The 13,759-nt window shown below is 48.5% G+C and overlaps 1 protein-coding gene across 1 annotated transcript; it reads right to left on the bottom strand.

Annotated features, from left to right (window-relative positions):
- Positions 1-11,220: 11,220 nt before the first annotated feature.
- LOC8031730 (toll-like receptor 8) lies at positions 11,221-13,289 on the bottom strand. Its single transcript, XM_002406936.5, has 3 exons — positions 12,576-13,289; positions 12,236-12,387; positions 11,221-11,556 (listed from the first exon to the last, which is right to left on the bottom strand). The coding sequence occupies exons 1-3, from the start codon at positions 13,217-13,219 to the stop codon at positions 11,405-11,407; spliced, it is 948 nt and encodes a 315-aa protein (XP_002406980.3). The 5' UTR covers positions 13,220-13,289; the 3' UTR covers positions 11,221-11,404.
- Between the last annotated feature and the right edge of the window lie 470 nt (positions 13,290-13,759).

Here is a 13,759-nt window from a genome sequence, read left to right as displayed (position 1 = left end):
ACAAAGCCGTAGCTGGAAGTTTCGTGAGTAAAAGATCCATCACTGTACAAATGAATTCGGGAACGGCGATTGCATATTATTGATTTGTAGAGAATTTTTAATTATAATACAATTAAATACAAAGGGGCAATCGAGCTGGACAATAATGATGAAAATAAACCCTGGAGAAGGGGAACAAGAGGGACAAGGGACAAACATAAATCTCCAAACACAGCTAGGTGACTGGTGAGCGACCTAAAAAATCCGCCTGGTCCGGGTATCGAACCCGGGACCTCTTCATTACAAGTGGAGCGCTCTACCGACTGAGCTAACCAGGGGTTAGACGTCAGTAGAGCAAACGGGTTTTATCAGCTGCCACCAGTCTAACACCAACAAGGGTGAAGCTTGCAATTTAATGTTATAATTATAATGCAATTAAATGCAAAGGGGCAAGCGAGCTGGACAATAATGTTGAAAATAAACCCTGGAGAAGGGGAACAAGAGGGACAAGGGACAAAAATAAATCTCCAAACACAGCTAGGTGACTGGTGAGCGACCGAAAAGCTCGCTTGCCCCTTTGCATTTAATTGCATTATAATTATAACATTAAATTGCAAGCTTCACCTTTGTTGGTGTTAGACTGGTGGCAGCTGATAAAACCCGTTTGCTCTACTGACGTCTAACCCCTGGTTAGCTCAGTTGGTAGAGCGCTCCACTTGTAATGGAGAGGTCCCGGGTTCGATACCCGGACCAGGCGGATTTTTTCGGTCGCTCACCAGTCACCTAGCTGTGTTTGGAGATTTATGTTTGTCCCTTGTCCCTCTTGTTCCCCTTCTCCAGGGTTTATTTTCATCATTATTTTCCAGCTCGCTTGCCCCTTTGCATTTAATTGCATTATAATTATAACATTAAATTGCAAGCTTCACCCTTGTTGGTGTTGGACTGGTGGCAGCTGATAAAACCCGTTTGCTCTACTGACGTCTAACCCCTGGTTAGCTCAGTTGGTAGAGCGCTCCACTTGTAATGGAGAGGTCCCGGGTTCGATACCCGGACCAGACGGATTTTTTCGGTCGCTCACCAGTCACCTAGCTGTGTTTGGAGATTTACGTTTGTCCCTTGTCCCTCTTGTTCCCCTTCTCCCAGGTTTATTTTCATCATTGTAGAGAATGTTGCCTCAATACCTCCCATGGAGTGTGTTTTCTTGAATGTATATCTGGAGCATCTAGTTTTATAGAAATAACTGGATATGTCCATGGTGGCAACGACGAGAACTCTGCTGGTTCAAAATCTCGTGGAATATCCGCGTTGTCGACATTCGCAATTTGGGAAAAACCAGACGCGCTTCTGCTGTTTGCGACATCTGCTAGGTAGTGGTCTCTGTGCCTTTCAGCTGGCGGAGGTGCGCTCGAAGGGTTTCTTGAAGTCTCAGCGCGCCAATCGGAACAGCCCCTGCCTCAGCTACAGTTCCGACATTTGAGGTGCATCTTGGGAGCCCTAGACAGGCTCGTAGAGCTTGAGCCTGCCTACCTTCCAATGTTCTTATATTTGTACGGCACATCTCATGAAGTACCAGTAGACTGTATCGAAGGAAGCCGACAAAAAGGGCGTTATGTAGTTGAAGAAGGGCAGCTACAGAGGTGCCCCACTTAGTGCTACTAATGAATAATGCCGAGGAGCTTTCTTTTCGTTTGTTTTATGTGCGGTGCCCATGTCAAAAACTTTTCCAGAACTATTCCGAGGAATCTGTGCGTTTTCACATATGATATGAGATGACCATCAACTGTGAGACAGTACCTATGACTACTCTTTCTGGTAAATGCCACGGCGGCTGACTTTGATGGGGATATAGATAGCCCACGGTGTTGCAAGTAGCTGGAGATGATCTCAAGTGATTTTTTTAAGCGGATCCGATTAAATCGCTGCATAATTGATGACGCCCATATGCAGATGTCGTCCACGTAAAGTGTAATGCTGACGTCCCGGGGAAGTTTGTTTACGAGTGCCAGGAGGGTAATATTGAAAAGTGTAGGACTAAGAACTCCGCCTTGCGGCACGCCTCGAGATACTGTATGCTCGGTTGTTTTCCCCTCTGCTGTCCGCATGTGAACTGTTCGACTATCTAAGTAGCTTAATATCCACGCGTAGAGACGTCCTTCCATTCCGGCATAGCTTAGGGCGTCAAGAATAGCCTTGCGACTTACTGAGTCACACGCGCCTTTTATGTCTAGAAATACAGCGGTAGTGATTCGTCGACACCTCCTTTGTTCTTGGATACTGGTTGTCAGATCAATAAAGTTGTCAAGGGAATTCCTCCTTCGTCTGAAGCCTGCCATACACTCAGGGTATATCTCATGCTGGAGAATTCCACTGGTTGTTTTGGAGGGCGCCGGGATCGACTTTCCTAGAGCGAGCCTATTTCACTGGGCGATCGGGATTGAGACCGACATGTTTCACAGGTCGTTTTGGATTAGCTCCTGCTCCAGATCTGGATCTGGATCCGATGGCGAATTCCACTGGGTGTTTTGGAGCGCGCCGGGATCAGTTGACCAGATCCGGAATGGAGCTCACAATCCGAACGGGGTCGCGCCGGCGATGGATCCCCAGCGGAACATGACCACTGCTCTGGGATCGGCATTTGACTTCATGTCATTCAACTGCCGGGGAATCCCCTTCCCGCGGCCGCCGCGGTCGTTTCGAAGACGTTTTTGCAATCGCGGTGCTAACACGTGTTCGACGCACGAGCGGCGGGAATGGCTCAGGAGCTTCTAGCAAAAATTGCCGCAATGCCCGTAGCGCGGCAAAACCTTCTCTTCTCCTTCCTGGAAAACGAACCGGCTATCGAGCCAAGGGGTAAGGGCCCTGTCACACTGAGGGGGCAGTGGGGCAACTCTATCCGGCAACACGGGGAAGTCGTGTTGCCGGCGACCCTGTCACATCGCGGCAACAACAACAGTCGGGCACCATGTTGCTGCCGCCCGGCAACAGTGTTGCCCGATTTGTTGTCCGACAACCCTGTCACACCGCGCTGACAGCGGGGACAACACGGAGAGCACTCCGCCATCTTGATTGTTTACCTTCGTTTGTGTGCGGCGCGGAATCGCTGGAGATGTGATTCTACAAAGTGCTAGTGAGTTCGAAGGGCCGGGAATTACCACGGTACGACATCAACCAGTGGCTGTGATTAGAGAACTTGACACGGGGAGTATTTTCCGCTCTTTATTTTATCGAGGTGTTCTTCATTTGCTGACAAAGCAGATAGCCCTAACCGTGGAAAGTGACATCGCTGATATATGTTCGGCATTTACGCCACCGTATAAAGTGTTTCTGTCCGGTTCTTTCATACAATTCGTATTTCTACTGGGAAATTGCGTTAGCACCGGCAGTACCCCAAACCGTCTTTTGTAACGTGGTGTTGAGCAGAACTGAAAGTGCTTCAAAACTGCGACACCGACACCATCGGCCTTCATAACCATCGGTGGAATAAATAGTTTTCAACGCTGTCTACTTGTCTACCGCCTGCTATGTGATCGATTCATTGCCCCAAAACGTCCTGGGTATTTTAGAAACAAATCAGGTGTCTGGTAGAGGCTGGTTCCAAGTTCCAAGCATCAACGTTTTCGCAATCGCGGCGCTAACACCTGTTCGACGCACGAGCGGCAGGAGCGTCTAGCTAAGATTGCCGGAATGCAGCGCGGCAAATACCTTCTCTTCTCCTTCCTGGAAAACGAACCGGCTGTCGAGCCAAGGGGTAAGCAAGCGGCCATTACCATTTCTTCTGAGGCGAGATCAGGCGAGATGCCCGCGAGAAAGGAAGTCACATGTGTGCGCCGAGGGCTGACCCGGCTGGCTTCCGGTTGAATCCGCCAAAATCGGGGGAGCGACTTTTCAGCGCGGTGGCGGTGTGACAGGGTTGTCGGACAACAAATCGGGCAACACTGTTGCCGGGCGGCAACAACATGTTGCCCGACTGTTGTTGTTGCCGCGATGTGACAGGGTCGCCGGCAACACGACTTCCTCGTGTCGCCGGATAGAGTTGTCCAACTGTCCCCTCAGTGTGACAGGGGCTTTACCCCTTGGCTCGACAGCCGGTTCATTTTCCATGAAGGGGAAAAGAAGGTTTTGCCGCGCTACGGGCATTCCGGCAACCTTTACTAGAAGCTCCTGAGCCATTCTTGCCGCTCGTGCGTCGAACACGTGTTAGCGCCGCGGTTGCGAAAACGTCTTCGAAATGACCGCGGCGACCTTGGAAAGGAGATTCCCCGGCAGCTGAATGACATGAAGGCAAATGCCGATCCCAGAGCAGTGGTCATGTTCCACGGGGGATCCATCGCCGGCGCGACCCCGTTCGGATTGTGAGCTCCATTCCGGATCTGCTCAACTAATTCCAGCGCGCTCCAAAACACCCAATGGGATTCGCCATCGGATCCAGATCGAGATCTGGAGCGGGAGCTAATCCAAAACGACCAGTGAAACATGTCGGTCTCAATCCCGATCGCCCAGTGAAATAGGCTCGCTCCAGAAAAGTCGATCCCGGCGCGCTCCAAAACGACCAGTGGAATTCGCTATAATCCAAAACGACAAAATGGAACACGTTCGTCTCGATCCCGATCGCCCAGTGAAATAGGCTCGCTCCGAAAAAGTCGATCCCGGCGCGCTCCAAAACGACCCGTGGAATTCGCCACGAGAAAAGTCGCTCCCACGATTTCGGCAGATTTAACTGGAAGCCAGCCGGGCCAGCCTTCGGCGCACACACGTGACTTCTTTTCTCGTGGGGCATCTCGCCTCAGAAGAAGAAGCACGTCGCGGGCTGGGCTCCTAGATTGTCTCGACATCAGAAGAATTCGTAATGGCCGCTTGCGTACCCATTGGCTCGACAACCGGTTCGTTTTTCAGGAAAGAGAAGAGAAGGTATTTGCCGCGCTACGGGCATTCCGGCAATCTTAACTAGAAGCGCCTGAGCCATTCCTGCCACTCGTGCGTCGAACACGTGTTAGCGCCGCGTAGCGAAAACGTCTTCGAAACGACCGCGGCAGCCGCGAAAAGTAGATTCCCGGGCAGTTGATTGACGGGAAGGCATCCATCGATCCCGGAGCAGTGGTCATGTTCCACTGGGGATCCGTAGGCGGCGCGACCCCGTTCGGATCTTGTGCTCCAATCCGGATCTGGTCGACTGATCCCGGCGCGCTCCAAAGCACCCAGTGGAATTCGCCATCAGATTGTTTAAGGTACCACTCTAGTCGTCTGTGAATCATGTTTTCCATCACTTTACCGACACAAGAAGACAACGCTACCGGACGGAAAGATAACAAGTCTCAAGGCAAATTACCTTGCTTAAGGTTAGGCATGATGCGCGATGTTTTCCACTCCCGCAGTACCTGGCCAGTTTCTCATGACATGTTGTAAAGTTTCAAGAGCCTCTCTCTACCCTTGTTAACAAGATGAGCTAATGCTGAGTAAGTTATAGCATCCGGTCCGGGAGAAGACGAGCAGTTCCATCCGGAATGTGCATCTTCCAGTTCACGTGCATCAAATAATACGTCCATGCCGTTACACGCTCGGATCTGACTCTGAGCTTTAACAAGTGTTGCCACCGGATTCGCGATAATTTTTGTGCGTTTTTTTGCAGTAGGTTTCAGCCAAAACTAGTTCCGAAACATCTTGTTTGAGTGCTGGTGCCCGGAAAGGGTGACGCTGTTGGGGTGGTGTCCGCAAGCTCCGTCCTAGGTTGTATATATCAGACAGAGGTCTGCATGGATCTAAAGTTACGCAGTGAGCCCTCCAACGGCGTCTATCCAGTTTGTTTAGGCGACGTTTTATACCTTTTTATTGGCGTCTCGTTTTGCGCATATCCTCAGGGTCGTGTTTTTTTCTGGCCTTTCGCTCGTATCTTCTTCGAAGCGCGCGAAGTCGTTCATAATCTGTATCGATGACAGGGTAGGTTCGAGGCAAATTATATGTTTTCGTGGATTGCATCACAACTTCTTCAATACCATGAAAGAACTCCTCGTTGCTGTCAAGTGAATCAATCGCGTTTTCAAATTTAATTTTAAAGAGAGACCAATCGGTGCGCCTTATTAGGGAGGATTTATTATTTGGCCTGAATCCCTTGAGGAGAGTGTGGGTTGGAATATGGTCATTGCCATGGCATTCGATGTCTGTGAACCACGTAATATAATTCGAAAGCCCTGCGCTAGCAAATGTCAGATCCAAGCAGCTACTCACCATAGTTCCACGTAAAAAAGTAGGAGTTCCATCGTTCAGCGAAAAGAGGCCATGCTGATGGGTAAGTGTCACAAGTGAGGTGCCCCGAATAGTTGTCTTCACACTTCCCCATAAGGGGTGATGGGCGTTAAAGTCCCCCGTTAAGATGTGCGGAGGAGGGGTGCTTTTTAATAATAGAGTTAATACGTAGGGTGTTAAACTGACTATTTGGAGTAATATACGCCGCGATTATGGTGAATGTGCAGCGATCGTTCTAGACAGTCAACGCTACGTACTCGTTGTTAGCGTCAGGTGGAAGTGCGTGACAAATATAGGTAAGGTCCTTCCGAACCGCGACTAGTACTTGGCTTGGAGCTGTACCTCGCGTCGAGTGAAAAACCTCGTACTAGATAGACGAAAATCACTAGCAATGTTTGATTTCGACAAGGCTATGACAGGAAATCGGTACTTATGGCAAAATTGTCGAAAGTCAGATAGTCGGCTGCGGAAACCCATTGCAATCCATTGAAAAATGGTTGCTTGTGGTTGAATTTGCTCTACTGATAACATATGTAGGCTAGGAGGGAGGGCTTGGACAGAGCATAAGGTCAACCAAAACCCAAATAGTAAGCGCGATGCTTTGCGACGCCGTGCCTTTCATACCTTGTAAAAAGAATCTTTGCGACATTAAAAAAGAAAAAAGTGTGGTAGTACCTATATGGTGAGAATCGGTAGTTGCCTTGAAGCAAAAATGTCTCCTTGAAAGCCAGAGTGTTAGCTTGTGAATCAAGAGTACGATAACAAAATTCGAAAAACAAAAAAAAAAACAAGTACGAAAATTATGTACATTTCCCTGTAGTCGGGGGTTCCCTGAGGTCTGTTTTTCTAGCGATTGAAGCTTAACACGACCAGTGTTCGTTTCTTTTGGTGAGGTGAGACTGGTAAAACTTCAGAATATCCTTACAATAAAGGACTCTAACGAAAGGATCGCTTCAATCGTGTGATGAAACGTTGACGCCGGTGGGATCGTCACCCTAACCTGTACCACTCCCTCTGGGAATGCCGTCACCCCCTCGGTGAGGGTATCACCCCCATTCCTTCCCCCACCTTTTCCTCCTGGGAGGCGTCCCTTTCCGGCACAGAGCTCGATGACCAGCAGCGACTGGTTGAGCGAGCCCGCCGGATCTGGGCGGCCAACGGAGCCCTGGACTAAGGGCACCGACCAGAGACCGCAAGGTTCTTTCACTTTATAAATTAATAAAGTTTACGATGATGATGATGATGATTTTCAATATTCTACGGAGAGCGGTCAATACCAGTGGTATTATGGTTTTGAATAAAGATGTAGTACCTGTTTCCCCAACCTGGTTTGGTGCCGAGGTACGCGAATCAAAAGGCCTAATCAGAAGGGCCGTGTGAAGTGATGTCTTTGATTTTTTGTTTTTCCCAAAAAGACGGTTTTCGTGCTTCTTTGAGTGCAGCTGTTGTAGTAGTCGCTACAGCTCCAGGATCGTCACTTTTGTTCTCCAGCTTCTTAAGAGGAGGGTACTCCTGAGCATTTAGTGACGGCACACTAGTGGTGGTGATTCTGGACGCTGATTTTTTACCTTCAGCCGTTTCCTTGTTTGCCTGATGTTTAGCGTGCACGGCATATTTTGCCTCGCGAAAAGTAGTGTTGTGTTCTAGCCGATACCTTGTAACTTCAGTCTCTCTCACCTCGACTGGGCACTCGGCTGAGTTGGAAGCGTGCTTTCCTTGACAGTTAACGCAGCTGGGATTGGCTTCACACTCGCCTTCGTGACGCAGTCCACATCGATAGCATAATTGAAAGTCTGCTGTGCACGCAGCTGCAATATGGCCAAACTTGTAACATTTGTAGCACTGCAAGGGGCGTGCTCGGTAGGGAATCACCTCAGTTTTTACAAGCCCCCCTTTGACGTGTTGAGGAGCTACTTTCCCTGTGAAGGCGACTCGCACTACGGCTGAGGTCTATCCAAGTTCCTTCACCTCTGCTACGCCAATGGAGGACTGCAGATGTGTTTTAATGTTGTCTTCTGTGCAGTCAGGGTCAATGTCTCGCAGAATTCCAAAACAGTTTGAGCGATCTCTCGGCAGAAAGGCTCTGTCCGGTACTATGCAGACCTTGGACAGCTTGAGAAGCTCTGCTTTAAAGAGACGTCGTTTCACATCAACTGCGACAATGTTCCGAGCTTTGTTAATCCGGACCACACTCACCATGCCTGGAGTAGCGTTGTTCAGGTAGTCTGTAAGCTTGAGTTTGCTGAGCGATTTGACTTTGTGGTTCTCAGTCAGGATGTACAATACAGTACACCCAACTTGTAGGTTGCCTTCACCCTTGAGAGATGAAGCATGACACCGTGGGTCCGTCTTACGCCTTTTCTTTCCCTGGGCAGCCTCGAATTCATCGTCGTCGGGCAGCATGTCGTCTTCATCGCAGAAGGACACGATCGTAGAGGAAGTTCAACTCATTGCATCTGCGGTTGGTTCTCTGGGCGGAATTTCATAGCCGTCTTTGAAAACGTCCGCGAACCTGCTGTCTTGCAGGGCGGCGAACATCAGTTGGTTTGTTGATTCAGTGTTCATTTTTGCATGAAGCTTGGCCTCCCTGAAGGAGGCCCCGCTCGAAGAAAGGTCCGATACTTCTCTGCTGTTACGGAATCGGTGGATACGAAGTGCAGGCCCGCTATTTAGCAAATATTTGGATATTTGGTTATATCTGAAGAGACAGATAGAATTACCAGGAGCAGTGTCGTCGTCCAAGAAGTGCGGATGGACACAACCAACGCCTGCCTTTAGTTGCTGTAAATGCATCTTTGAAGAAACTCGATGGTGTCAATGAGCTCTCACCTATACTAGCTTAAGAGGACTTAGAAATTTCAAAGCAGCTGATGCCAGACATAATGCAAGGCTTGCATGAGGCAATAATTTCAGCTGTTCTTCACGTTTTTCAGAAACGGAACCTAGAGGACACCGGTCCTTGCGTTCGCAAACTTCGACAAGGTGGCTACATTTAAAGTATAGATTGTCTGGCTAGAAGAACGGCATCTAGATGACTCCTCAGGTCTGTCCTTGTCGTTTATCTGAAGATGCTGCAGTTGTGATTCCTCCTCCCGAGGGACCCTTAGAGTCCTTGCTTTTTTGTGGCAATTGAGTTAGCTCCACTCATCGACCAACTTGCATTTTCTCGTCTATTACACAAATCATCGTAGGGTATGAGCCTCCAAAACAGTATTGGGGCCAAACATTTGAGGCAAAGCGCCAGTATTTCAGAACTCTGGCATAGAATCTCAAGAATTTTGTGAACGCCACCAACATACTGTCGGCACGACACCAACTCGTGTAGTATTATGAGCTCCACAAGTTTGTTCTCGGCAAACGGGTTTTTCCCGCAAGTCGTAAAACAGTACATCCCGCTGCGCTGAACTCCTCCGCAGAAAACCTGACATCTTGTGATCAGGTGTGGAAGGACAGGTTCGTTGTGACAAGCTCAAAATATGTCAAACGAATGCTTCCTTGTGATGAACAAAATATTGTGAAGAACCAATGTCACAGCAGGTTGTGCACAACCTATTCATCGCAATCAAAACGAAACATTGTTCGCTACTGCAAATTTCGCAAGAATGCTTTTCGGTTAATGCCACCACGCCTCTTGCGGTTTGCACCCGGCAAGCAACTTGTCCTTGTGGATGCGCTGTCTAGCATGGCCTGCGTACGGAAAGCACCCTTTCTGCTACGAATGATGTCGAGGTCCATACGGTTAATGTACTATCTCGCGTCCTTTCGATTTAAGAATAAAATCAGTACATGATTCTTCAAAGAGGACGCGCAAGATATTGAATCTCAAGACTTCATCCACAGCCTGATGAAGAAAACAAGACTGCAAATCGAGATGAAGCCACTCAAGTCGAAATATTTTTGTTATTGATGGTGCACTAGCAGAGGTATATATAGTTATTATACCATGAAGGCTAAAGCGACAGTTGTTTCAGTGCGTGAATTGCTGACACCTAAGACTTAACTGCTAAACTTCCTTGAGAGCATGGAGTTCGTAAAGATATGCACATATGGTTCGCGGCAGGATTCGCGGCACGAAAGCTATCAGACTTCGCTGCTCCCTTGGACTTTGTGCTTGTGACCTCTAGTCCTTACTTTATCAGATGCAATAGGGCATATGCGAAAATGTTCGAATGTCTGGCAAAACTCTGTGCGCTATTATCTTTGCTGCGTCGAGATTCCTCTACTGTTCGTCAATTTCGTGGCATTATCGGTAACAATCGAGGCCTACTGCTCACCGCCATCGATCCTCACCACACCGGCAGGCGAAGGACTACTATTGTTTTACGCCCTCCTTGCGCATGTACGGGCTCGTCGCCCCGCCGGTCGCAGGTTTCTCGCAGCAAACGACCCGGCTGACGTACATTTCAGCTCGAAATTTGGCTTCAAGTGCCGTCAAAGGCACGGGAACTGGCGCGGGTACCTATTTTTCGAGAGCGCTTTCTCTGCGCGAGTGCTTGTGCGAGCGAAGGATTCTTTAAGATTTGCACGCCTTGGCGTTTGCCAGCGCCGAAGCCAACTAGTGAGACACAGCATATTTTCGGCCCCCCACTAGGTGGCGCAGTGCATTTCGCATGTGGCCTATTGCCTCGCTGGGAAACGGCACTCAAATTGTGAAAAAGGCTGCTTAAAAGTTTGCATACTTGGTCTCTGATAATCCCAAAGTAACACCACTCGAGTGTGGAGCAGCGTCAACAAAGTTATCAATGAGTTAGAGGTCGCGTACCACTGACAAAGTAAGAACGGCTGCACGTGCCTTTCGAGCGCCTGGCCTCTAGCACGAGCTTCATGCCTTTCGCGCTTTAACTGCGCGCGCGCGCTCGACGTCCACGAGACGTCCACGTGTTGTCGAAGTTGGGAAGCTCGAGCTTTAGGCGGTGTAACTGAAGCTCTTCCCAGCCGTTCTCAACTTGTCAGAGACATACCATAATTTGCAACTCGTTCTGTACGTTGGACGCTAGGTTATAGTTTTTCCTCTACTCTTTATTTAGTCGCAATTATGTAAGTTTTAGGAATATCCTTTATCAGCTGCTTGTTTTTTCTTTATTTTCATGAAGGAGCAATCAGCCAGGACAGCCGCAGCAGCGGCTGTCTCCGCGTTGACAATTTCCACTCGTTTCCGCTTGCATCGTGTGTCGTCCAGGGATGATCAGACCAATGCATCGCATTGCAGCTCCTCGTCGGTGAGCGTGTGAACTTGACGCCTTCTGAGCGTCTCAGGGGTGTTGCAAGTGGCGCTCAGGACTCTCTCTGAGAATAGGCGCAGGTGTCCGATTTGGCAGTCACAATGCAGAGGATTATCTGTGCATGAAGAATTCTTTAGTCGTCATTATATTTTACATCAGAACACAAGGGAGAGACCTGTGTTTTTATTCCATGCATTAAAAAGTGCCGAGAAGTACAGTGCGTCTACAATGATTTAGTACTTCAAAATACTTCCACAGTTACGTGAGCCAAAATAAACTTAAGCACATCCAGAAGATCGGGCCGTTATTAGATAGGCTTCATCACCTAATTCACAAGCAATCAAGCAAAATCGGTACTCTTGGGTGGTCCTCTGAAACTTCGTTCTAAAACATTAAATAGGATTACATACCCCAATATTAAAACGAGAAAGATCGATCGCCTCTCGTGCTTATCTTAAAGTGTGTCATATCCAATATTTGCTCGCGTTATGTGGGCTATCCTTAAATATCCCCTTTTACAATGCCGAAATTGCACCAGGACCGACAGTTATACCAGATTCTCATGGTGCGATTTGACTTGCAATTTCGCAGTTTCAACGTCGCTCATGTGACAAAAAAAAAACCGAGATGGAAGTTGCTGGGCTCAATGTTGCTGTTACAAAATCGCAAACGAAAACACACCATGTGAATCGGGCTTTGCACACGGCTGATCTCACACAAATTGAGCTCAGTCTGAAAGCGGGAGACTTTCTTTTACGAGCATTTAATCAACATTGCTAGATTGTGCAGCTTACCGCCCAGTTCGATGGCCTCCGCCTTGCTTGTTAGCAAAGGTGCCAGGCATTCCTTTTCAATGGCACTAATCTGGTTCGATTGAAGGTCCAGAAATTTCAAGGTCGGAAATTCCTGCCCAAAGTCCTTTGGTAGCTGAGTTATATTGTTCATGCTGCAGCAGACAATACAGATGCGTATCAATCAAATTCATATATGCTTGGACGCAAAAAACGATTGATTTACGTCAATTAAAATGCGGCTTTAAGCGGCTTAGAAGAGTCCTTCGAGCTCAACGCTTTTACAAGCTCGCCATTCAAGGAACGTGTTAATAACCAGAAAGCCAGCCCGAACCATACTTACACCAAGTCCAAATTCCAGAGCTTAGGAGCTGGTCTTGGCAACATGGACCTAAGAAAAACTTTCAGATTACAGTCTCGGATGACCAGCGACTCCAATCCGCTTGTCTGAGCAAGCCAGTCCTCGTCGACGTGCACAATGCTCGAGTAAAGCACTTCCACTGCCACTAGACTCGATGATAACTGGTTCATGTCCTGGGACAAATCGAGATCTTTCATATGTGAGAGTCTTAATATTTTCAATTTTCTCAAAACTTTCAGCGTTCCCCAGGTTTGCGGCAGGCTACTGCCGTCCCTAAAAATTATCTTTTCGAGCGTGTCTTCGAGCCCAGCAAAAAACGACGGCTCTGTTGGGCCGAACACTTCGATTGTGACGTTGCTGAATTCCAGCACTGTAGCGTTGAAGTCTTGAAAGACACCTGACGGCAAGTTCTCAACGCGACTGTCCCTGAGAACGAACGTCAGGCGAGGATGTAGCTGAGGGCGCTCCATGTGTTTGAAGAAATCACTGGCAGTGCTGAGTTCGGAGCACGTGTACACCTCATCCATGGGACGGCTGGTGTTGAGGCACGTCGGCGCCGGCAGTACAAAGCCCAGGCACCAACCGAACACCACACAAGTAGATGAAAACAAAAGCCAGGTTGACATCGTCAGCCGCTGGGTACCGGAGAAAGCCTGATGCGTGCTCCGGAGTGGCACTTAAGCATCGGAGATCTGCGCGTGCGCCTATCGCTTGTTATCTAAGCCGGAGAGAAAGGACAGCGCAGTTCGTTGCAGGCGTCAAAGCTACGCTCTCTCGTGCTCGGTTTGGTTTCGCCCTTGGTGATAACTCCTCCCAGAACTTCCGAGATTTGAGTAGGATGTAACGCAGAACACCAAGAAGGCCACGGCGCGTGTCGAGTTGCCACTGATGAGCGCCCACTGATCTTTTTTTGGCTACGTGCGAACCGTGGGCCTCCAGCACGATGTGTCTCCAGACACGGCTAACAGAAAACATGTGTTCTCGTTTCCTGTTATAGGACATTAATTCAAAAGTACACATATTATTAGAAGTTCTCGAGAAAACAAAATCAAATGGGCTACATAAATTTACGATTTCGCGTTATTGTTTTCTAAAGGGCGTCATCATTAGGTGACAGAGTCTAATAATCTTAATGGCCCTTGTCTCCCTCGCCTGCTCATTTCTGT

This window comes from Ixodes scapularis, unplaced genomic scaffold (assembly GCF_016920785.2).
Source record: "Ixodes scapularis isolate PalLabHiFi unplaced genomic scaffold, ASM1692078v2 PGA_scaffold0__279_contigs__length_252992795, whole genome shotgun sequence".
Taxonomy (NCBI): domain Eukaryota; kingdom Metazoa; phylum Arthropoda; class Arachnida; order Ixodida; family Ixodidae; genus Ixodes; species Ixodes scapularis.
Note: the sequence above shows the minus strand (reverse complement) of the source record. Positions and strands in the feature narration are given on the sequence as shown.

Excerpts from the sequence above, each read along its gene's own strand:
- LOC8031730 (XM_002406936.5), bottom strand. The coding sequence starts at position 13,219 with ATGTCAACCTGGCTTTTGTTTTCATCTACTTGTGTGGTGTTCGGTTGG. Across the intron at positions 12,388-12,575 it reads CTCTGGAATTTGGACTTGGT|CATGAACAATATAACTCAGC; the intron begins GTAAGTATGGTT and ends TGTCTGCTGCAG. Across the intron at positions 11,557-12,235 it reads GGAGGCCATCGAACTGGGCG|ATAATCCTCTGCATTGTGAC; the intron begins GTAAGCTGCACA and ends CTTCATGCACAG.